Genomic DNA, 27,112 nt, shown 5'->3' on the forward strand with positions numbered 1-27,112 from the left:
TATTGATATTAAATTTTCCTTTTGCTAGTAATAATAGTTTAATATAAATTACAGCAATACTTTTTATGCAACCATTAACCTATGCTAACCAATCACAATAAAATGTCAAGCAAAAAGAAAACTTGCAGAATCAAACAGCAAATAATCAAAAATTTTATAGTTCTTAGAGTACACTTGGTGATTCAAAATACTGTTATTAAAATAAGAGATTATAATAAATTCTGCATTTTTTTAAACATAATAAATGTTTAAATCATGAATTATTACAGCTAAAATCTTAAATATTATTTTGCATCTGTATATGATAAATCTATTACTTCACAAAAATTATATACTACACAATTTGACTTTTATTTTTACTTTTAAATTTGACTGAATTATAAATTTTATTTATTCATTATAATTTTATTTGCATGTCCCCCCCCCCTTTTTTTCTTTTTTGTAATTACACCATTATGCATATGTATATGGAAACTATGAACTCTCTTTTATTTTTAGTGATATAACAGCTTATGAAGCAAATATATAGTGAAAACAAATTACTAAAACGGACATTTAATCAATTTTTCCAGTATCGTCAGTCATTTTTACCGAAATCAGAACAAAAGTTTTTTTTAAAAAATGATACACTCATATTAGTATTAAGTATTTAAAAAAAAAAAAAATATTTTAACTGCCAATAGCAAATTTTCTACATTTATTCTTCATTTGCAAAAATTTTAAACAATTGTTTGTTTTTCATAATTTTAAATAAGCACACATAATAATTAAAAATAACTTGCACACAAAAATGAATTAAAGCTAAAGATTTTCCATAAAATGTAATTAGAAATATTACTTAGCTCATTAAAATCAAAATACTAGACATAACAATGAGGTACCAACCTTACTTTAACAGAAACATTACTTTTATTATTTTTTCAACTATACATGGCATATTGGCAACATGGAACAAAGTCACATAAATCAACACACAAATTTAACAATAAACAATCTATAAGCTGCCATCTATGACCAAGACGCAACATTTGAAACCTTCACTGGCATATAGTGTAATGTAACACTAACATAAAATTGTACGATTGAAGATTTTCAAAATGTGCTACAAGATTCTGAGCATTTTAATGTATGATTAAATCATACACTATGCACACATAATAATTAATCACATACTACACAACTGTAATATCAGATTGTTTTTCACATTTTTTTTCAGACAGTGAACAATTTGCACAATATACATGAATTCTTATAAAAACAAGGAACATGTGAAATCTCTCTCAAATTATTTCTTCTAATCTTTTGGAAAAGATTGATTACAGTATAATACTATTTGCAAGGCTTCATAAAATTCCTCTATCAGCAATCCAAACACAAGCAGGCAAATTTTATTATAACCTTAAAGCTGTATATGAAAAAAAAAAAAGTATAAATTAACTATCAGTGCATTTATTAAAAAAATAAAAATTTAGCAATTTTTAAGAAAATCTTTTAAACAATTTTTTTGAATTTTTATTTATAAATATTAAACATTCTAAAAAAAATTAAGTCTGAATTTTATTATGTGGATATCAAAATGCACAATTTAAAGTATTTTTTATACTAATCAAAAGATTTTAAGAAATCCCATTAATAATAATTTTAAAAAAAACATTGAAAATATTTCAACCAATTTATGCTTAACAAAGAAGCACAGACTTTTTAATTTTGCACATATTTCAAATCTGAAACTTAAAAATCACAACTTCTTTAGTCATGGCACCTTTTGTAAATGCAACATAATATAATAATAATTTGTGAATGTTAATTTGAAATCGAGTTAATAATCAAAATCATTATATATTTATTTAAACATTATATAATTATAACCTAGTATATATTGTAACTGATACATCAGTTTATTCAAATAATTATTTTTTGTAAACTATATACTAACATTTCTTAAAGGCTGGCTTGATCAGGGTACTTCACATGAATTTAGATAAAAATGAAATTTCAAGATTGATTCAGAGAGGGGAAGAGGAACAGAAATCTAAATAAGAAAAACAATCACCTTTAAATTTCTCAGTTTGTCTTCACCAGTACCAATAACAATGGTTTCATTAAAAATGAGATATTTTTTTTTAATTCCTGTCACATTCTTTTTATGAAATTCATCATCATCTCATTAAAAAAAACTTTATTTATACAAATTGTACTAAGCTAAGGACATATCTTCCATATTTTCTTTTATTGTTATTTAAGGAAAACAATTTATACTGAAAATAAGATAACGTTGATACACTATCAGCCCTAAAAGAGTTATGAAATTTGATAAAATTTTTAACTTGATAAAATTTGATTGTTTTCACATGAAACAAAGCAAAATTAACTAATACAGTAAATAATAAACCAAAGAAAGACCATTTAAAATAACATAAATTCTATGCAACCCCATCAGGATTATATGAAAATGAAATTTTCAATAATTATGCATGGTCAAGGGGTGAAACACATTAAAGCAAGAATGCTAAAATAAGAGAATAAATGACAGAATAACTAGTTAGAAAAAGAAATAGAATAATAACAATGAAAAAAACTTAAATTATAAAAAATTATAATAGAAAGTTGGATGGACTATTTTTGAGATAGTGAATACATCCATGAAGGAATGCCAAAAAATTTTGGAATGTCATTAAAAAAAAAAAAATATTAAATCCTTAAAAAGACTAATCTTATGCATATCATTTAAAGAATTATTTGATCAATGAGTATTCAAATTTTTTTACTTCTTCTGAGTTTGCAGTTAAATTTAAAAAAAAGAAACTGATTAGTTCCACGTTTATTAGATGTGCAACTTAAAATTAAAATCCCAACAAAATTTTGGACAAATACCAAACTAAACTGCACACTCAAAAAAGTTTTAAAACATTTTAATCATCTTTACATGTTAAGAGAATGACAGCAAATATAGATTTATACACACACACACACAAAATTAATGTTAAATTTCTTACTTAAAAGAATGATGAATTTCAGCTGCCATTAGTGTTCAAAATATATATTCTTTCAACTGTGAAAATCAAACTGGATTAAAAACAATTCAAGTTATTTTTAAAATATGACATACATATATATTTTATCTTCACATAATCCATGCAGATAAAAAAAAAAAAAATGGGCCTCTAAAAAGCTTCTTAGGGACTTTTAGAATTAAAAAATCTTAATAAAATATTTGAAAATGTCAGATATGTAAACAAAATGAGTAATACAATTACTTTTAGGTGTGATATAAATTATATATACTTAATGAATTATTATATTTAACAATAAATTATTTACTTAATTAATTTCTCATGTAAAAATTTGTATAGTAAGCACATTATGCTTTTCAGAATAAGTAATTAAATGATTCTACAAAAGCATTATGTCCATATATAATAATATCACAGAAGCGAGTGCTATAAAACATAACTGAAAAATTATTCCAGTTGTTTCTATTTATTATTTGTAAAAATTTAAGCTTAATAGCTTTTTAACAGTTATACTCTTTACAAGTTAATATTTTAATACATTACAAATAAATGCAAGATCTTCAATAATCAGTTTTGTTGACACACAATATATATTCTTGAATTCAATACTTTTACAAAATTATTTCATTCCTATTATACATTTGAAAAAAAATTATAAAGAGAAGAAAATATTTAATTTTCTCAACTTAGCACAAGAACTAAAATATATATGTTCAATGAAAACCAGAAAATACACATTATACTAAAACAACACTATTTATATACAATATGTAAATGAATAAAAAATGTATATATATTTAAAAAAATATAAAATTCAATATCACTAAACAATATTGCTACTGATTTGCATTTTTATCCAGATTTGTCTAATGATTTCATATTATATGTTTCATGACACTCATTCCATTAAATCAATGTTTAAATTGGAATAGAAATGACAATAATTAAAAAGAAAAAGCAATTAAAAGAATAAGTGAAAGAATGGAAAAGAGAAAATATTAATTTCCATGTGATTGTCAAAAGAATAAATTTTTCCACTTCTTCAATAAACTGTTTTAAAAACTAATATATATTTCATTTTAATCTGAAATCAGTTTAAATATCTGTACCATTAAGAACTGTATCTCACATATAAGCAGAACATTGTGTATAATATTCAGAAAAAAGAAAAGAAGCAAATTTAGCTTTCAAATCCAGCTAAGAATCCTAAAACTTTACATTTCCCTTTGAAAAGAAAATGTATTAAAAATATATATTTTGCTTATATCCAGGTGCTTTTCATTTCTGAGATGCATATCTCCATATAAAGAACTGCCTTAAAGAAAGATATTTAGATAAAATCTTAATACACAAATAAACTTAAAATTCAGTAATCAAATACTGAGTGCTCATGGAAGTGAATACTTTGGCATTCATTTAAATTGTGATGTAAAATGATATGAATGCTTCAACATTCAAATCTATAAGCTATAAAAACAACTGTCTTGCATTATATAGGAACTATATGGGATTTAATGGATATTATCATTCATTAAATCCTATATAGCTTTCAGTTTTGAAATTATTTTACACACTATAAAGTACTGGCTAACTGGTTCATTGAGTATTTTCTTTATGACTTATTTTTTTTACAACTGTTTACAAACATGATGAGTTGGACAAACATTTTCAGTTGTTAAAAAGAAATAAAAAGCTTTGATAAACTTTTTTAAATTCATGCTTTTGGAAATATTAAAGAGTATAAAAAAAAAAAAAAAAAAAAAAACTGAAGACAAACTTTTTGGTAAAAATTCACTAATTCATAAGCATGATAAAATATATAATTCAGCTATAAGTGTTAATTTCATTTTTGTGGCTCAAACGGAATGGCAACAATAAAAAAATAAAAAACCTTCAGAGTGAAGACAATAAGCATTGTACTTTTTTTTATGATGATTTCACAGTGAGTAAGCTAAGCGAAAGAAAAAAAATTCTCACAAATAATACATATGAAACAATTGAGTAGTGGCAGTACATCATTAACATACAAATAATATTTATTTTATGACAACACAACAAAGTGAGTACATTATATTCCAACAATATCAAAAGTTCAAATTACTTTGAGTAAGTTGTTACTTGTATTCTTCTTTTCAGTCAGAAACAGTAGCCCTCAATGTGCATTCATCCCTAATATATGATGGCCTGATAATTAAAAATTGTTTTCAGCATGCTTGAAACACAAGGCCAGATTGAGCCTTTATTTTATAAACAGTTGGTTACAGTAAATAGCATGTTCAAAAAAAGGCATAACAGAAATTTAAACATAATTTTAAGCAAAATAGTAAAAGATAACTTTTCTGAAGGCATTCCAAATATTTAATAACCAGATTAGTTTTTTTTAAAATCACAAATAACCATACACTTTTAGAATTTAAAAACAACATAATATGCAACCTGCAATTAACTAAGCATAATAATTGCAAAATTAATGCAGATAGTACTTAATTTTAATTTGAATAAATCTGACTGCATAGTCTTTATAATGAAATAACTTTCAAATGCTGCAAAAAAAAAAAAAAAAAAAAAAAAAAAATTCCAGAAATTGCCTATTTTGTTTATTAAAAAAAATCTGGGCCTGTTAGAAGATTTTGAACATAATAATAGTCCTGGATAACAAATGATATTAACTGAATTCTGCTTTTGTCTCATTAAAAAGGAGACAGAGAACAATTGTATGAATTAAAAATCTTTACCAATCTCATAAATTCCATCACCCCCCCCCCCCTCTTCTCTTGGACTTCTGGTTGAAGAATTGATGTTTATCAATTCAATGCAGAACATTTGTGATTTGGTAAATTATGAGCAATGATTTCTAGAAAAATAACAAAGAAGAGATTACAAGAGGCTGAGCCTATTAAAACTCATGTCAATATGATCTACTTGTTGATTTTCATTGGTAAGCAAAAAATGGGGAGTGAAGCATGTCTATTGATGGTATGTACTTAAAATATATACCAAAGTGATTAGTATCATTCATTTATTTATTAATCTTCAGTCTTACAATCAAAGACAGGATATTAGTGCTTCCTTAACATATAGCTAAGTCGTTGGTAGGAACTAGAGCTTTTCTTATTGATGTTTTGGGACTATAAAAAGTAAGGCTACATATTGCTTTCTAGATCAGTAGTTCATTAAAAGGCAAGTTCTTTGCAAGCTTTAGGAAATCTGCTTACAAGATGAATGGTTATAAAACAACATATGATTGTAAATGAATGGTTCATCAAATCATATACAAGCATCACATTATCTAAAACTGTTTCTTTTTATTTGTTAGTTTGAGTTTTCCCTTTTTAGAGTTAAAATCTCATTGAATTTTCTAAAATACATATGTATAGTTTCTCAAGTTACTATTTGAAAACATACACATATATATTATTTTAAACAAACATATTCCTTGGATTCCTCAAATTATTATATATATCTTTCATAATATGCATTCTATTTCATTTGCACTCAGTGCATAGGACTTCAATAATTCATACATTTTCCTTTCAAAACCAAATCATAAACAAATATTGTTAAAAAAATAATTTTGAAAATGTTTTGCTTTCAATCTCTTCAATAAAAGAGAATAAAATTTGAAAAAAGCATTTGCAATCTAAGGAAAAAAAAAAGTGAAAAGAAAATTATGTTTAATGTATCTAAATTATGTTAATTAATAGCATCACAAATGAGAAAAATCATATGACATAAAAACAAGAATTCACAGGCATACTGCAAGTCTAAAATGTCTACAAAACTTACTAACTTATGGCATTTCTAATAGTTCATATTTTTTTTATTGAAAACATTTGCCAGCAATCATTATTTCAAGATGGAAGTAGGAAAGGGAGAAAAACACTATTCCACTACAAAAATACTATCTATTCCAAGATTTCGTGTGATGTCACGAACAGCAGAAATATAGTGCGCTACTATCTAACTGTTTTTTAAGAAGTTATACATGAAATCAAGCTATAGAATCAGGAACTGTTATTAGAAAAAAAAAAAAAAAAAGAGAAAAAAAAAACAGAAAAAAATGAAATTTGTAATATAAAATCTATTCAAATAATTGTGCAATGCAAAAAAAAAAAAAATTAAAAATAAATAACAATTGTGAGAATTAGAAGTATATTAAAAGCAAGATTCTGTGACTGTTAATATAGAGAACATAATTTTAGATAAATCATTTAAAGATTTATAAAAATAATCCAAGTTATCATATAAATAATAATACACAGCTTCCAAAAGTCTCATTACAAGTTTATTATTTAAACTGTTGTAAATCATTTACTCCCTGCTTTATTACCTAAATTACAAAACAAATGATAAATAATACCACCATATACTGCTAAAATACATTAAATTTTGTAATTTTTGGGCTGAACTAATAATTATCGTTGACAGATGCCTTACATAAAAACAAAGCAATTCTATTCTGTTATAATAAAATATAGCTAACCTGTGATTATGTAAATGATTAAAATGTTACATGAGGCAAATGATGGCACATAAATGCTTTAAACATCAACTTACATTTTTTCAACAATATTAATAGACATTAACAGATTCCTCTAATATTTCAAACAAGGCACCTAAGGGACCTGTACGATAAGCAATATCGTAAGCAGTGTCGCCTGCATCATTCTTAACATTTGGATCAATATAAGGCTGCCACAGCAACAGTTCAAGAGTTCTCCTTCCAGCAGCATTGGAGGCAGCAAGGTGTAAAGGAGTAATATGACCCGCTGTCTGAGCATTTACATCCGCTCCATTTTGCAACAGCAGAGAAACAGCTTCAATGCTATCCCATTTGCAAGCACAATGTAATGGCTCCCAACCATCTCTAGTTTTTGCACTGATGTCCGCATCATAAGATAATAACATCTGAAAAAAAGGTACTTAATTAGGAAGCTGAAAGAAAAGTGTAATATATTTCCAATGATAAAATAAGCAACAAATTATTCAATCACAACAAAATCTGGTTATATTTATTATTTTCAAATGTTAAATTAGTTTAGTTATATTAAAATCCCGTTTTAAAACAACACTATCGCTATTTTGGAACGGACAGCGTAATTTTGATGACAAGGACAACACTTGAGCTGGTACCCCTTCTCCACGCCATGCCAGCGAGAGGATGTTTGATCTGGATGGTTTTAACACGTACTAGACCCGTTTACACGATGGTTTTTCGGTGGAATCGGGTTATGAACCTGAAACCCTCCGGTTCCAAGCCAAGACCTTACCACCAGGGCATTGCGGCCCTTGACATATTTTTTTTTTTTTAACCATGCTTTAAATAATGAATTCAAAGCAAAAAATAACAGATAAAAAAATCCTCAAAAGCATTTTTCTAATATTTTGTTTACAAACAAATTAAGTTAAAAAAATCAGTTATCATTTATTACAATTTTTTTATGTTTTAATTTTTATAAAAATATTAGTTTAATGAATTGGGCAATAGATAAGAAGAAAAAAAAAAGAGTCGCTTTCAGACAAAAATAAATATATGTAAAAAAAAAAAAAAAATGGAAAAATGGAAAAATAAATAAGAAACCATTTTTCTCTTTTATATTTTCTTTAGTCATTTAAGATATAATTGTGTTCATGAATTCAAAAAGAAAGTCTTTTTAATAAAACTATATCAATTTATCTTTTCTTTCACATTTGTTTATGTTTAAAAATTAATTGAAAATATATAAATTAATATATATAAATACACACAGAGACAAGATCTTTCAAAACATAATAAAGGTAAACTATTTAGATCATATAGAAAGAGAAAAATATCATACTTTAATCACTTCAACATTGTTACTATAGGAAGCTCTATGAAGAGGAGTGTATAAATCATTATCTCTTGCATTTACAAGATTTGGATCTTCTTCAAGTAATGTTTTCATTGTTTCTAATTCGTTCTTTTCTGCAGCCCATAATATCAGCTTCTGTGGATCACCTTGATCATAAAAAAATAGCACAAATTAGAAATAAAATTAAAAATTAAGCACAATTATTACCAAATTATTTAAAACTGAATATAGGAATACGAAAATAATAAAAAGAAAAATTTACATAGATTAAAAGCAGTAACACAAGACAAAAATATAATAGAAAAAGTTTAATAATTAATAATGTTATAGAATTACAATCTACTTAAAAAAATTTTTAAAAATAATTTAACACATTTTTATAATGTAAGTGACACATTCTTACTCTTTATATTTTTTAAATATGTGTTCATTGCATGCAAATTATAAAATTCAAACAAAAAAATGCATACAAAGAAATCATAATTTTAAAAAAATTACTGATACTTAATTAATAAATTAAAAGTCAAATTGAAAATTAATAAAATTACAAGGTTTGGCTTTAGAAATATTTTATTCAATATCAGTTAATTTAAAACCATTTTAAGCCATTAACAAACTTTACATTTACCCATTTAATATAAAAATAGTATTATAATTATGAGTGCCTACTTTATAATTAATTTATGAATGAAACAAAAATGTCAAATACAATATTTTAAAGAAACCTGACTGATAAAAGTCTAAATACATTTTTAAAAAAAGTATTAATAAAATTGTTTTCAAAGACAAAAATAATTTCATAATAAAAATTAATATCTTTCAACAATACATAAGAGAATTCAAAGTTAAATCAAAAGTATGGTTTACTTTGGATCACAAACCCAAACTAGATCATTGAGAAAAATAAATTGTTTGCCTGACCAAAAAAATTCTTAAAAAAACTTTTAGTATTGACATTATTTATGAAGGCAGAAAATTAATTCTAAAAGCAATCTCATTCAAAATATTTAGTTAAAATTTACTAAGGAATAGTGTGAACATATTTGGCTTCAACTATTACTAATTTATAATTTTATTTGCTTATTTCAAATTACGTATAACATTGTAATTACATATATATATATATATATATATATATATATATATATATATGCATAATAAAATGGACACAAAAAGTACAGAAGTTTAAACCCTGTTTTTATTATTAAAAAAAAAAAAACTAAAGTGTCTGTTATTAAATTTTTTTCCCATTAAATCTAGCTTATCAGTCTAGCTAAGTATTCTGTATGATAACCAATTATCACTGATAGTTCAATTAACAACTCTGCCATGAATAAACAAACAATTTTCTTGGTTTAATCAGTAAATACTTCTTTATTTAATATATATATATATATTTGCTAATTTATTCTCTCCCCCATGTCTACTTTTTTTCTCTGAAAATTATTTCCCGAGTTAATGTTGATTTTAAACAGAAATTCCAATATAAGGCTAATATTAAAGTGTAGAACTATAACATTACTCAGAAGAATAACATATTACTCAGAATTACAAGGAAATTTCAACTATGGAAAGTTCATTTTTTAATTTTAAGATGTCAAACAATAAAAATAAAATTTTACTGTTTATTTAAAATTGAAAGCTAAATAAAGAAATTGTATATGATTAAAAACTATAGAGTGCCAACAAGGTGCATAAATTATAATTATTCAGCATGATACTACAACTTCTATATTCAGATTAATATCATCCTTAATGCCCTTCACCCATTTAAAGAATTTTCCCACCTTTACATGTTAAATTGAAAAAATATATCTACAATTAAAATGAATGAACTTTTTAAAATGACATTATTTATATAGTTAATTAACTTCAAGCAAAGAAGAATGTTAAGATATCAAAAACATTGTACATGAGCTAAAATATTCCAATTTAGAAAAAAGAAATGCAATAACATTATTTCTATAATTACAATAAACTCTTTAATTTGTGCCCAATTTTCAATAATTCATAGCTAATTCAATTTCACAAATAGGAAAAGTCGGTGGCATTTTATATATACAAATTTTACTGTGCTTATATAATCAATGAACTTTTTCAAATACATATTTAAATAATTTTACCATCCATATCCTCGATACGACGATCATCTTTATCATCTTCCAAGCTTTGGTAGTTAACTGACCACCAATCAGATTTATCATCATCTTTGTCTCTATCAATAGAAAGTTGTTTTACAGTTTCTGTAGAAGACTGGTGCTTCAAATTTTCAACTGATTCCTCACTCAGCACATTTTCTGCATCATTCTCAGCCTGAAAGCTTTCCTGGGACTCTTGCCGTTCAACATTTTCGCTAGTTTTACATGCTTCTCCATCAGCTTCCACCGGATTTTCTGCGGGCTCGTCTGTAGTTTCATTTTCTATAGATTCTTCCCTTGTATCCCCGTTTTCATTCGCGGCATTTTCAGGATTTGATGCAGTGTTCGAATCATTCGCATCAGTATCCAGTTTCTCACTCATTGGCCTCATTCAAAGAAATTTCTGTCTTTATGCAGTCCACAAAACAAAAATACAATATAAGCAAAAATTTTAAATCTTATCGAAAAAGAGCCAATTTTTGATTAGCAATTAAGGAAACATTCTAGAAGAAACTAAGCAAAAATAGCGCAGTCGAGTTTTGTTTACATCCTTTCGCCGCATAACTAAAAAATAATTATAATTATGTATAAGATTAGTTGTGAAGATCCTTCCAGATGCGGCACTTCTGGAAACTTTCATTTGTTTTTAAATTTATTTTTTTTAACTAAGAAAAATGATTGCTTAATAATATTACTATGAATTTTTTAGGTATGAGTAAGTAATTTTAATGTTTTTTTAAATCCAAATTATATGATATTATTCAAAATACTGATTTTTATTTTTTACAGATGCAAAAAAGAATTCTCAAACTTTGAAATTCTGAAGTAGGTTTAGAGAAATATTTTATATTCTGTTTAAATAGTATGAAATTATTAGCTTTCGAAAATAAATAAATTTAGCAACTATTCCGATACGCAAATAAGAAATAATCGTTATCGAGGAAGGAGATTTAATTTTCAGTTTTGTTGATGTTTGAGTTGATGTTCGGCTTCTATTCAATTGTCAAATAGAATACGTTTCAGTCTGCCGCTTAACAACGCTCATTTAGTTTGCCGGTGAGTAATTGAATTTTTTTCCTTGTGATTTTTTTTAAATTTCATTTTCTGTTGCTGTTATATATCTAATTCAGGTTTATTTCCAGCTTAATTTTTAATATTTTCATACTTTTAAAAAGTCAATGAGTTTCCTTCTGTTAAACGACCTTGTTTTTGAGAATATCTTCAACGCCGTTTTTCCAATATGATATATTTTTATCTGTTATATTAAATTTCTTTATTAACTGCGATAAACTTATCATGAAATTTTTGAAATTCGATTTTATTAATTAATTAATCGCAGTAAAATTATTATAGTTTAATTTTAATTTTTAGTTTTGTGTTTAAATTTATTTTTAATTAATTTTTTTGTATGTAATAATTTAAATTATTACATTTTTATGAACAAACTTCTTTTTAACAAATTTCATGCATCTTTAATAGAAATTTTTCAACAAAGGACAAAAGAAAACAGTCTTAATGGGTTGGAGTGTTGTAATTTTTTAATTATTTTATGCAATTTAATATTTTATTTCTTTTCACCTAATAAAGGTTTTAAATTGTGAAATAAAGAAATTAAATTTTTTTTTATCCTGCAAAATTTGTTTCTTAAAAAAACTGATGTAATTACTTATTCAACAGTTTTAACTTAATTATTTTAAAACATGATTTTTTCCCCCTCTTTGAAATAGTATAATGAAACATTATAGTATTATTAGAGGGGGTGGGGTGGAAAAAATGGGCAGAAAATCAGAACTTACTATACTTTTTATATTCAATTATTAATTACTAGAATGGTATTAAGAATAGTTATTTTGAACCCATACTAATTGTTTTCTCTTTTGATATTTAGCTCTTAATACTCCTTTTCTAATAAATGAAATCATCTTTTTTTTTCTCTGAAAATTATTATTTTATTATTACTATGAAACTTTTACCTTGATGATACTTTTGCCTTATTAGTGGTTGTATTTTTGAAATTCTGGGGAATATAAGAAAAATATATTTTTATTATTTTAAATATATTTTTCAAAATATATTTTTATTTTTGTCTTGCATTATGCTTTGTATTTGGAAATATAGAATGGTTTGTCTGCATGAAATTCTCAACATTCATTTTGTTCATTCATGAATTGAAATATGATTTGTGATGAAAATAATTAAATAGTTAAGAAACTGTAATCCAATATAAATGGCATGGGAGAATAATTAAAGAAATAGAGAAATTACAGTTATGATTTCTGAATATGACATAACTTTATAATACCATTATTGATATATGTTTTGAGTATAAAAGTATTTATTTAATAACATGAATAAATGGTTTAAAAACTGAATAAATTATAAGAATATTTCATATTATAAGACTTTCCAATTTTTAATATGATTTTCTTTATTAAAAAAATTTGTATATTTTATTAGCATACATTATATAAAAGCTTATCTAATTTTAAACACTTCTTAAAAATTTTAACTGTGATTAAATATTAGTCAATAATTTATACAGGAATTTATTTCTTGTGCTAATGTATAATTATAATTTAACTATATAACATAACATATCTTGTCATTCTATTCAGCTATGAATTGTTATCTTCACAACTTCATTACTTTTTTAATAGAGGGCCTGTTGTTTAATCATAATTCAGCCCATTCAGTCATATTGTTACAAAATTATGATATAGAAAATTAAATTTATTGCATCCATTTAAAAAATTAAACATGTTAAACTTATTATTAAAATGCATATATAGTACTAATAAGCTAATATTTGTTACTAAAGTAAAATTTTATTTCATTCACTCTATCCGACATCAGCTGTTATTTTAGAAATTGTTAAAGATTTTTTTTTCTAAGGTAAAATTAAAAATTTTATGGAATCTGAAATTAGCAAAGGAGGGCATCAAACAAAACATTTAGACAATTTTCTGAAGAATGGAATTTATTCCAATTACTTAAAAGCTTTATTTAACTGTTAAACTGAAGGGAAAAAATTCTAATGAGAAGTTTTAAGAACAGCATATTTGATTAATCTTCTCTTTTACTTGTTAATTTATTAGAAAATATCCTTTTAATATTTAGCAGAAAATGATGCTTTTTTTATTATTATTTTCTTATAAACAGTTCAAACTATAACTTTCTGCAAATTCAGTTTAGACATTTTTGTAAACTGAATTTATGGAGATTCTTCTTAGTCCTGAAAATTATAAAAATTATAGAGGTAGAAGTGAAATTTTTTAAAAACCTATGACTAATGTATAATGAAATATTTTAATTCCTTCAAATAAATACAATTTCATAGAAGAATCAAGCCTTAGTGAAGAAGGCACAAAATTCATAATTGCCCAAGTTCTATGAAGACTTAATGTTTCATTGTTTGATGTATTCAGCCAAAATCATTTGGGAAAGAACAAGCTTTCTCATACTACATATTTCCCACCACATCCAAGCATTAAAGGTTAAATACAGCAGGAGTGGAAATCGCAATAAAAGAGCTATTGTTCTGCTGGGGGATAGTCCTTTAATGGCATATGTTATAGCTGAAGTGATGTCATGCTGGCTGCCCCTCTAAGGTTGACATGGAAACTGTAATTGACTTTTTGGTGTTCAATTGTTAAGATGCGCGATTCAACAATCGTTTCTGATACAAATAAAAAAGAAAATCATTCCCAGTTTAGGAAAGTGAACTTTTCATGAAATTTATCATCATCGTGAAGTGTGTATTTACTTTCACATTGGTATAGACGAATGATACTGTTGAATTTTTGCTCGATATTCCCGCTGGGGGAAGGTGGGGGATGTCTAGCTATATTAATCTCGTGTATCTAAGTCGAAAATATAATGGATTCGAATACTAATTTGAAGCTCTTACCGATTTATTTAAAATTCGCCAAAGGATGAGCTCAGGACGATTTATTTAAAATTCGTGATATCATCTTCAGTCGAAAATATGGTCGATTCGAATAGCAATTTGAAACTGTTACCGATTTAATTGAAATTCGTCATAGGATGAGCTACACAACAATAAGACCTTAAATGACTATCAAAAATGTATGTTCTCTCTCTAGATATTTTATTTTACCGTGTCAGTATGTAATTCTAGATATTTGAAATAAGCATTAGTCAAACTTTGCTTAACGAGCGATATTTCGCAGAACGAATGGCGACTAGACACCATGGCGTCGGCCTATAATAATCTATGTTGAATGCTTGTTTGAAAATAACCCTTGTAATCTACATGGAAGAAGTTTTGCCGGTTCAAAATATGATAAACCTGCATATTATTTTTGTTGCCAATATATGTTTTTCTTAATACAAACCGTTTTCGACGAGTCAAGTGTTAGTGGTTAGGATTTATAGCGTACACAAATATTTTAAAACGCATTGTTCATGGAGTGAGTGAAAAAGAGCAGTTTAAAAATGCAAATGTCACCTGGATTTGCCGGTTGTGTAATTCTTGTGTATAAAAAAAAATCCTTTTCCATAATTGATAACGAACTATAATCAAAATTTACAGAATGGTCTGCAATTTTGTTAGTGCGTCAATTGGACACCATTGCTTCGTGTTCACAGAATATTTGTTGGTTTGAGCAAATACTAAGCAATATTTGTAACATTGTTGGTAACAAAGTTGGTAAATATTAGACTGTAAGAATAGAGCGAGGAAAAGTAGAAAAAAAAAAAAAAAAAGCTAGAATAATCTGTAGAATAAGGCAGAGTAGAGAAAAATTAATTATGATGACAAAATTGTGTAATGTTTAAAGTTGACGTAGCACAAAAATCTTCGTTTTTCTAATCATTCTATGATTTCTTTGTATAATACAAAGAATTTAGTGGTCTTTGGTTTTCCTATTTGCTTTGAAATGTATTTGATGTTGAGTATTTACTTTAATATTTTTTTTTTCTTTTTTTAATTTTAAGGAACTTTAGGAACTCAAAATGTTTATTATTGTTTGTTTCATTTAGTTTGTTGTTCGTTGCGTGTTAGATTTCTACTTGAGAAGTTTTTTCTGAATCTTCATGTTTTTCATTATTGGTTTGAGATTCCATTTTTTTAATGGAGGCACATGTTTTGCCTCATCTGAATGTTTTTTGGAAGGGTGGGGTTGGGAGAAGAGAAGATAATCTCATGTAAGATGCCATGTGAAGTTCATGACAGTGCGCATCGTTTGATATAAAATTTCCTCCCCCACCCCTTCAGGATATAACATGGAAAAAAAAATTGTTCATGAGAATTAAATGGGCATTGAACTTCGAGGGGTGCTACTTTTAAGAACTTTCTTTTTTTACTTGCCAGTTTTATGCTTTGTCTTTATAACTGTTTGAATTATAATAAAATATAAAACTCACTTGTCTCATCTAATTAACTTTTTTGTTTGTTTTTAAAGTTCAATTTCGCATATTTCCTTACCACTTTAAAAAATAATAAATTGTAATTGTTGTTATATATTGTAGTTATTAATAACTTGATTATTTTCTCTCGAAATTCTTAATATAAATAGCTATAGCTTGTACATGCAATATATTAATTTTACTCAAAAATATGAATTTTGGTAAAAAAAAAAAAAAAAAAAAAAAAAAAAAAAGAAAAGCACTTATAAATATGTTCAATATATTCAAAATATATTTGTGAACTTCCTGGTGTTCGAAGTATTTCGACGACCAGTTTCAGACAAACCTGAATGTTTCAAAATCAGAGACTGCCACTTTTCTATTCAAATTGAGTGTGAAGAAGTCGGGGGAAGTGACATCGGGTGAACCTTGAGGTGACCGACATGCAAAACACAATGAGGCAGTTTAATGGCATCAAATAGGTTCCTGCTTTTTTTTTCTTCTGCTTAGTGATTTAAAGCGATTGGATTGAATTTGTCGTCTGTATTCTCGGTTGAACACACATTATTTTTAAGTTTACGTATATTTATTCTCAAATGGAACAAATAAAAATGACCCAGGCTTAATACACGTTATAAAGTGTAGTTATCAAAAACAGGCAGTTAATTCCATAAATATTTGTACATTTCCGAATTTAATTAAATATTTTGGCTATCCAATAATAAAATTTTCAATTTTCAATAGAAACTTTTTAATATCTACATTCTATATTTTACAAAACTGTGCAAGATTTCAATTCAAACTTCTTTTTTATTTTACTATGTCTATAAAATCAAATCTATTTAAATCAAAAACTATATATATAATAAATATTGTGATATTTTAATAATATTGCAAGATAGATTCTTTAAAGCCATTTACTTCAAATTTTAAGCATCCGAATATTAAATCCGTTCGTTGATGCATCGTTGTTTCCGCATCCTTCAATCGTTACTAATTTTAATTAATCTCTTATTTCTATATATTCTTTTGTTTTCTGATTTCCAGCTCTCTCTAAATGTGTGAAATTCTGTGATTGATATGAAGATTCTGGAATTCCATCAACAAATTATGTCAAATCCCCAGATATTAGTATGAAATCTTTAAGCTGTCTTTCTAAATTTATAAAGACAAATTTTGCTTTTAATGAATGTTGAATTACATAAGACGTTACCGTTGCTTGCTATTACGCGAGATTACCTCCATCATCATGTTTTAATGTTTCCAAGTTCCCCTAACTTACATTCCTACTCCATATCATTAAACATTCACAGGAATAATTGAGAATCATTTTATTTTCATCTGCATGGGTGCGTTTCTTATCAAAATTTAATTTGTTGTTTAATAAGCAAAGAATAAATCTTCGGGTTTTTTTTTTCCGTGTTTACAAAAAAAAATTTTTTTATCGTACAACCTTGCCGATCTGCATTTCCGTCTTACTATTTTACATGAAATTCTTTATACATTTCTACAGACCACCAATGAATTTCTGATCATCATGCTGAGTCATCTTTACTTAATGACCTTGGTTTTATTTTTTTAATTCGAATATTCTTATTTAATGTGTTTTATTATGCTACAAAGTTAGTTCGGAGATGAGTTTGGTTATTAGTAACATTTTAAACTGATTTGGAACTTTTTGACAAAAAACATCCATTTCTCAATACCGTTCTATATTTTCCAAAAAAAAAAAAAAAGCAAAACAAAAAAAAAAAAGTAAGAAGAAGAGACCAAAAAAGTTCATCACAGATTTATCTGAAAATACTTTTGTGTCTTGATATTTTTCAGCAGAATCTTTTTCTGCGTGTTTCCATTTCCATTAAAACCCAGCGGGAGCTATCTATCGAGACTGTCTCGCACGCTCCCTAATAAAGATTTTTTATTCCTGCCCCTCGACTCCCCCTCTCCCGCATACAAATTGTGGACCTTGTATTACGAGTACTCAATTCCCCCCCCCCCCTCATTTCCGCACGGGAAGATTTTGTGCTTAATAATATAGCGAAGAAAACCCGAGTATGCAAATTGGATCCCCCCCCCGACAGATTTGAAACTAAAATTCGATGCAAATCTGTAGTTTATTAATAAGATTACGTACCAAATTTCATTTTTCTAAATCGTTGCGTTTTCTAATCATCTCGTTTACATGCATGCAATTATACAGACCAACAAATGGTCAATCGTTGACAAATTTGGTAAAAAAGTTTCAGACGTATCCAATCTTAAGATGTTAAACTTCTGTACAAGTTTTATTCATCTAGTTATTTATGCTTTTCAATTATCTTGTTCACTTTTTCTAGGACAGACAGACAAACAAGCTTCCTGTATAATAGACAAAATATTTCATTCAAAGTTTGACTGAAATCTATAAATATTATGTAGCACCCATATACTAAATTTCATCCGCCTAGCTCAAAGCATTCTTGAAATAACTATCTTGGTCACAGACATACATAATTCTTTTAAGGACTTTTTGGGCTCGATAAAGTTTCGAGGTCCAATCTTCCAGCTATTGCAATACGGGGAAATAAAACAAAAGAAATCAATATTTTATGAACAAATTATATCATTATTTCACAATATTAAATTATACTATTATATATTCTGAATATTTTTTCAAAATATTTTAGGGAAATATTTTGCTGTCCGCTTTTTTATTCATTCACTTCTAAATTCACCTCTTTTCTACATATGTTTTGAATGCCCGTATACTTTTGTAGCCTACTGTAGATAACGTTAAGATTTAGGTTTAAATTGAAGCCCATCTGTCACCGAGAAATATTTCATATAAAAATATGTTATTTTATTTTTTTTTTTTTTTTTTTAAGAAAAGACCCAATTTATTTTCATATTTACTTTACACTCCGTTAAACTTTCCAAATGTGAATTTTATTAATCATTTTTTTTTCCCCATTAGACCATATATCCGTCAATATGAATATAAGCGGATGCGATTTTCTTTCAGCTGGAACAGATGTAATCGGTTGGTAGAAAATATATGTCACAACTGGACTCTGTTTTTAAGCTAAGCAATTAAGCTTTAAAAGCTAAGCTAATTAAGCTTTGAAATATTTGAAAAACTCGATTTGAAACAATTTATTCTTAAAAGATAAACCGGAACGAAAACTTACAACAGTGGCAGGGAAGGAGGGGGGATTCGACAATCTTTAAATCCCGGATGTAAAGGAAGCCATTTATAAAAACATTTTTGATATAATGCTTATTATGATATACTGATATTATTATAATATACTTAACTTTAAATCATTTCTTTTAACTGGTGCGTTTGTCTCGATTAAATGAATATGATTACATTAACTGGTGATATTCTGATTTGAATATTCTAATATATCGCCTGCTTCTCACTCAACCTTTATTTGAAAAAAAAAAAATTTCAGATTTAACTCTTTAAAAAAAAGCTTCGGCAAATTCGAAAATAAATAAATAGAACAATTTGTTAAGGTATCCGACTTGGTTGGAAACATGAATTTGTATGAAAATTCCCATATTTATTTTTATTATATTTAATTTTATTTTTTCATTTATTGCGGTTTCAAAAAATAGTTACGTTTCAGTTTCCAGTGATATTTTTCTTTTGTCTCCACGTCAATTAGAAGCCAAATGATAGCAAACAATTGACATATAAGTGATGCTTATTTATAAGCATTTAAGAACTTTAAATGCATTTTCTGAAGAACGAGTTTTTTCTTAATTTTACTGTACGAGTATGGTCATATCTCAAAAAATAATCAAGATATCGTAATGAAATTTATAATTAGTGTTCGTTATGTTATACAGAATGTGATGAACTATGGATTTGGTGTTGAAAGCTCTAGAAGCGGATTTATAAATGTTTAATGTAAATATTGTTGAAAAAAATTCCAACTTTTCATAGATAATTTCATATATTATCGCACAAAAATTTTATTTTTGAATATAATTCTTAGGTAATAGTTACTTACACTCTATGTTTGAAAAACTGTTACAATTTGTTTCTCTAGAACAATCCTAGTTTTTGTAAATAAATGCTAAAATTTACATCAAAATATGTTTCTTTTCAAAAGCTACACATGTATTCAAATAATTTCACTTTTATTCATCATTTTATCCTTATATTAATAAAAAAAACATCATATAAACATTTTTATTTTGAAAAATCCCCACCGAAATTAATCGGATACCTTAAGTAAAAGCTTTAAAATAAGTTTTAAAATTTTTTAAAAAAAAAATCGTAATTTGTTACTTATTGCTTGGTTTATTTTAGAAACTATCGAAACTTAATCCACGTTGACCTAGGAACTGGAAATCTTGCCTTAGCTCCAATATCAGAAATTTGCATACTAGGAAGCGTTTTACTGAAAGAAAACACACACGTCATGTTAGAGAGTTTGGCTCGCATTAAATCGGTAGGAAACGTCCTTTCACCGTTGCTGGAAATTTTTAACAGGAAATGCCGTCTCAAACACGATTCCCATTTGTGCATGGTTTAAAACTGCGGCATTGCCATAAAATAATTGTAGTAGTCCCTAATATAGCTTCAAAGATTGAACTCTAATTTAATTTTACCCGAAAAACTATAGCTTAAATTAGTCTTATAAGCTGGAAAATCATTTTCTTTTGAAGAAACTCTGCTGGAATCGTGAACTTCCTTTTTCGCCTTCTTTAAAAATGCTGTAAGTGATCAATCTACTTTTATTGTAATAGCCATCGTAAGAAGGACGACAAAGAGAGAGATAGAGAGAGAGAGGACTTAAGTAAAGTTTTACTGTGTATTTTTAATCGAATAAAGTGATAATTGTAATATGAAATACTGCATGGTAAAATAAATGAGAAAAATAGAATATATTTATCTATCCACACAAAAAAATAAATCTTCAATTTATCGGCGGTAAAATTTCAGCTTCAGTACTGAAAGTTTAATAATATTTTCCTCACATTTCGAAAAAATGCAAGCCTTATTTCGAAGCGGATATCGTAATTTTTAACCGTGATCAGATAATGAGGATGATTCCTCAGCTGTGAGCTTAGAGCTTGGTTACAATGTCAGATTCAGTGACTGGGATACAAGCTCAGTTTTCGTCTTTGTCATTTTACCGTTAGTGTTCTAAATATCATCTTTGTCAAATCTCATCACAGACAGATGGAGATTAGTTATCCGTGAGTAATAATCCTTGCTAAAGCCGTTTATCTGTGTGTCCTTTTTTACTATTCAGTACAAAGATGATTTATTCATTAGACTTTCTTTCTTAAATAGTCTTAAATAGTTATTTCTTAAATAGTTGCCGTTTATTGCTCTTAGAGGTTTTGATAAAACCATAAAAAATACTAAGCAGCTTATATAAAGTGATGTAAAACAGGTATGGCAAAAAATCGTATAAACATTAGTTTTTTTTTTTTTTTTTTTTTTTTTTTTTTGTAATAGTTTTGTGATAGACACATGGGAATTAAGAGCCTTTGACATGATTTACCGTTTTTCACTTAGTAATTCCCCGAGTAAACCCTCCTCTATCTTTTAGAATTTTGTAGCCGTTTCTTATCAATTTCCATCGCGATTTAATACCAATGATTTCTAAAGCCTTAATATATATTTTTTTAAGGTTAGAATTCTTAATAGATTTCAAAATACTTCTCTTCTGTAAAAAGATGCTTAAAAAAATATGTGGGCTATTAGAACAAATAAAGTATGTTTAGGATACTCACGATTTCCATTTTTTTATGAACTCAGTTGTAAGTCAGTTTTTTTAAGATGCACTCAGACTTTATTTATTATTAATATCTATTTATTTATTGCTAATAAAATTTTTGCTAGCGAAACCTTTAATTCACAAATCTGAACAGGGCAGATGTTTTTTGATATATGAACCCCCTCTGTTGAAGCTCTCGCATTTTTCCCCCCTTTTACCCACCCTAAAACTCAATTGCGCAAGTTGGCTGTCACAGTTTTAAACTCAAACCATTTCTTTGTATATACCCATAATTTTTGCAATTAAAATAAGACAAACTACTTGAGTAAGTATCTATGTTTTTGCGATCTTCTGGACTGCTCGGTTCTTGATAAATAGCGAATTGTAAGAAACAAGAAATGCGTTGTGATTTAATTCATTGAGTTCGCAGTTACAGCCATGACTGTGACAGCTTGTCGCTGCTCTGTGAGTAATAAACAGGAAATCATTAATTATCCGGTTAAAAGTTTATTTTATTATTTTTTTTAGATCTCTGAACTATAATGTCCTGATGAAGCTTTTAATAATACGTTGAACTTTGGAGCTTCATCACAATGCTTTGTTCTGCTCTTTTGTTTTGATTGGTCAAATTAATTCTTATCGTCTTTGCATGAGTCAAAACTCGTGACTGTATGTATATTGATTAATAATTTTAAATATTGATTATTTAGTTTTAAATATTTTATCACCACAATACGCATCATCCTGTTGTCTTTTTATCCTTTGGGAAATCTTGGAGATAGCTATCATTCGCACGAGAGCTATTGTTTGGTTAGAGTGAATCTTCTTTGTTAGCTGACGCCTTTTATTAGACTGTATTTAAACGTTTATTTATGCAATTCTGTTCTTCGTGATTCATATTATTCTTGGAATTCGTTTGGCAGTTGTTTTGTCTGCATTTTATATTTCATGCATTCCTAATACGCATATTTATCATTTTGGTGAAGTGTCTTTAACTCCTTTTGTGGGACTAAAAATAAATAGAAGAAGAAAATAAATTTATTACGAAAGTCGAGTGATCTTCTAATCGTTTGAGTTAGACTTGATAATACAGTTATTATAGCTTTAGTTACCGTAAATATCTTCAAATATATAAAACACTTATGTCCGAAGCATAAAAATTTTTCTTATTACTAAATGGCAACTAATAAAAAAAATCGCTATATGAAAGTTTCATATTGCTTCATTAAACTTTTTTTTAAAGCTGTATTTAAATTCAACATTTACTAAAATAATGGAATTGTAAATTTTTATTAGAATTCTGGAGAGGGTTTCAAAGAACCATGACAATCAAAGGAAACAAGATATAAAAGAAATCAAGAAATAAGTGTTTGATCGGGCGGAAAAATAGGTTTAACCGTCGCGAGACGAGGAATCACAATGACTTACCTTTGGAAAAGGATGATAATATCTTCCAAAACTATTATCTTTCAAAAATGATGGGCTGCGGTGGCATGGTGGTAAGGTCTTGGCTTCGGAACCGAAGAATTTTGTTTCGAAAGCCTATTTCACCAAAGAACTGTCGTGTAAGTGGGTCTGGTGCACGTTAAATCCGCCGAGGCCAAACGTCCTCCCGCTGGTGTGGTGTGGAAACTTTGAGAGGGTGTGCCAGCTCAGTTGTCGTCCTCGTCATATGACCGCGGTTCAGAATTATGAGACCCTTCCCAAAATAGCCCTGTTCTTGCTTTGAAACGGGACGTCAATAGAACTACACTACACTTACAAAAATGATGTTTGCGTTATCATCATTACAGAATACAGAAAAGTTTACAGATTTTTTTTTTAACTAATATCAATTTTAGTTCTGTACAATTTTTCCGTTATTTTTAATATATTTTAAATTTAATTTAATACACAACTTAACAAAGTTTTTAATATTAATATTAAATTCGAGTTCATCCATTAAAACATTAAATCGCGTAATTTTCCCAATATTAAAATGATTTCAAAAATCGCTTTCTTTAGTATTAACTTAAAATGCGATTTCACTTCCGCCTTTATATAGTAGTATATATATATACATATTTTAATTTCCTTCTACAGTAATTTATCACATATTGATTCAGTTAAATTCCCATTTTTTTCTCGTATCAAACATCAAGGTGAATTTTTTTTAAATGCAGTCCATATTAATCGACTAAAAGTATGAAAAGTAAACAATCTGAGCAAACATGTTGGTCGTTTAAGGGGCTAATATCTGTTGTTTTTTAATGGTTTGATCAATAATTTATTTCTGTCATTTTTTAATTCCGTAATTTTGATATTCCCCAATGATATCTTAAGGAACTGTTATCCGAAGAAAACCATCTATAAGCAGTCCCTAAAATTATTTTAAAAACTATTTAATTATACTGATTTGTTTGTTTTATTTTAAAAAACAAAAACATTTTTCTTAATTTTAAGTGCATTGATATTTTCCCAAATATATTTAATATTTCTTTTTCGCTTATTTGTATAAATATAACATTCAAAAGATGAGCAAAATTTTCCTTCAATAAAAATGGCAGCATGGGAAAAAAAATTATATTATTAAAAATAAGTATACATTTTATTTAATGTTATAGTAACGCTCATTTAAGAAGTTGGACTTTAGTTTTATTTTTTCTGTTTCGTATTCAGTTAAAGAAAATCGAGTTTGTTTATAAGAAAAATATAGTTTGTTTTAACAGATTTGTTCTAATGATTCAGACTACAATTTTCATGCATGGACCACATGTCAACTTTCATTGATCTAATTAATTGTGGTTTTATTATTATTATTATCGTATTTGCACACTCAAGGACAGATAAACATAATTCTAGAATCAAGTTGGTCTTTTTGCGGGGAGGGGAAAGCAGCTTTAAATCTAAAATTTCAATATTTCTCTTTGTTTACCAATTACCTATACTTTTATATAGTGTACTTCATATACATGGTAGTAAAACATTTTTACATCGTATTAAATGTATTAAATATTAAGAATTAAATGTCATTTTTCAATCTCAAAAATTATTTTTTAAAATTTCTTTTAGTTCATTTTATATTGAAAGTGAGATATTTATAGTTTTTAAAAAAAGGCTCCGGTGAGGTCTAGAATTCTATGGACTGATTAAGATCGACTATAGGGCAGAATTAAATGCAGTTTCCAATAAAATTTTTAGTTTTGAAATATCATATATTTAAAAAACAATATGAATGAAGTAGAATGAGTATGAATGATCTATATGAATCCTTTATATGAATGAAGTAGTAAGCTGTTGCTTAAAACTTACTATGCATGTTGCATCATTCATTTGATTGTTATTTGATACTTATATAGATCAAGCGGAAGAACAAGACTTGCGTTCATGTGTTCCGTCACGTGACTTTCGTGGCTCGTTAGACAACCAGTGACACCTTTTCGGTTTTGAGCAAGAGTTGGTTACACCTCCGACCAAAAACAAGAGAAAGGAAACACCTAGTAATCCGCTGACATTGGAGATGATGAAATATTTATCAGTTGACTTTAAAAAAAATCGAATGTCTTCACAAAGCAAAACTAGAAATAATGCTTCAGGTTTTTAAAAAATACTATTTGGCATCTAGTTCCAGTTATCTGAGCTTGAGTTTGAAGCATCAAAATTCAAGGTTGAAGTCGATTGGTCCCTTTTTCCCTCTCTTGGGGAAAGTTGTAAGATATGAAAGTAAAAGAAGAACGAAAACAGGAGCATTTCTCTGATTTTGATTTAGTAGAGAAATGCTATATCTCACTTTCTCCTCTCGGTTTCATCTCAATTCTGAATCCGATTTTGGCACGAAACAATAGAATTTGCAAGAGGGTGTGAACTTCCGTCTAGGCTAATTTGTCTATTTTGAGTTAACATCTCTCTGAATCGAAGAGTTTATTATTTTTTTTTCTTTTATTTATTTTAGTACTTTATCCCAGAACTGTATTTCAATCATTTTTAAAATGTAATATTTTACTTGTTTTATTATTGAATAAATAACCACAGTGAAAATTTGGATATTTGATCCAAAAAAATTTAATTTGTAAGGATATTTATTTAGAAAACTCGGGCAAATTCTTGAAATTTTTCTTAATATTAGTGGCGTCAACAGTATAGTGAGTGTATTTTCATAACTTCAGTTCCTGTTTTCTCCTCAACCTGGACGTTTTCCTGTGTAGTATAAATATTCGAGAAAATCTAAAAAAGTTATTAAATTCAGAAACAATGCAGTAAATTATTAAAAACTTGTTTAAGCAGAAAAATATAAATACAAATAAAAAAATTGCTTGATGGATTTATTATTGGATTGATGACTGTGATGACTATATTACGATGACTGTGGTGAAAGCTTATAAGCCAGTTAACAGCTACGCTACACTATCAGTTGCTTTTATATTGTGGTCATGTTACTCGGCTACGAACCACAAGGTCCCAGATTCTATCCTCGCACATCCCACTCCACCACATGACCATATTCTACGTATAAAAAGGTGGAAATTTTTAAGATAATATTTTTAAACATTTAATTTTGCTTAAATATTTTTAATAAGACGTTTTAACTTATAATATTTTTTAAAGCATATCCGGGACATTTAATTCAAGTTTGTTATAAATTTGGAGCAAAAGGTTGAAAATCAGGGTTATCATGCTAATACGTGACTGGTAGCGGTTATCCAATTAGACAAATTAATTTACTATCTAGGGCCACTAAATTGAGAGGGGGCGCCCTAGTTGCTAAATAAATAAGTTTGTATAATGTGCAAATTCTTTGAGCAATTAAATATTACGATAATATTATTTTTTTATCAAGTGTATTGGCAAGTTTCTTATCTGCTTCAATACGTTCACTTCATTATTATAATACTTACAAAACTGAAAATCTGCATTAGTAATGTTGTGTACAAGTTTGTATTCAAGGGAGTCTGGTGTCGTGATAAATAAATAAAAAAACGGATACGCTTTCTCAGAGATAAAAATTAAAATAACATAAAAATATTTATATTTTTATGTTAATAGATTGAAAATAAATCACT

The 27,112-nt window shown here is 27.1% G+C and overlaps 2 protein-coding genes across 4 annotated transcripts in view; one reads left to right on the top strand and one right to left on the bottom strand.

The window, feature by feature from the left end:
* Positions 1 to 912: 912 nt before the first annotated feature.
* Positions 913 to 11,537, bottom strand: LOC129989353 (ankyrin repeat domain-containing protein 49-like). Of its 3 annotated transcripts, XR_008785759.1 has the most exons (6): positions 10,972 to 11,537; positions 8,834 to 8,994; positions 7,572 to 7,922; positions 5,116 to 5,198; positions 2,997 to 3,052; positions 913 to 1,405 (listed from the first exon to the last, which is right to left on the bottom strand). XR_008785759.1 is itself a non-coding variant. In XM_056097843.1 (4 exons), the coding sequence occupies exons 1-3, from the start codon at positions 11,375 to 11,377 to the stop codon at positions 7,587 to 7,589; spliced, it is 903 nt and encodes a 300-aa protein (XP_055953818.1). In that variant the 5' UTR covers positions 11,378 to 11,537; the 3' UTR covers positions 4,857 to 5,198; positions 7,572 to 7,586. The 3 variants fall into 3 exon arrangements, 2 of the variants coding, with proteins under 2 accessions (XP_055953818.1, XP_055953817.1); XM_056097843.1 differs by lacking the exons at positions 913 to 1,405; positions 2,997 to 3,052 and having other exon boundaries at positions 4,857 to 5,198; XM_056097842.1 differs by lacking the exons at positions 913 to 1,405; positions 2,997 to 3,052; positions 5,116 to 5,198 and having other exon boundaries at positions 7,258 to 7,922.
* A 398-nt stretch (positions 11,538 to 11,935) lies between these two features.
* LOC129988076 (uncharacterized) overlaps positions 11,936 to 27,112 on the top strand; it is an 89,546-nt gene continuing 74,369 nt past the window's right edge. The window contains exon 1 of the mRNA XM_056096189.1: positions 11,936 to 12,042. The gene's annotated coding sequence lies outside the window, so the exon portion shown is untranslated. The remainder of the gene's footprint in view (positions 12,043 to 27,112) is intronic.

Source organism: Argiope bruennichi, chromosome 10 (assembly GCF_947563725.1).
Source record: "Argiope bruennichi chromosome 10, qqArgBrue1.1, whole genome shotgun sequence".
Classification (NCBI taxonomy): Eukaryota; Metazoa; Arthropoda; class Arachnida; order Araneae; family Araneidae; genus Argiope; species Argiope bruennichi.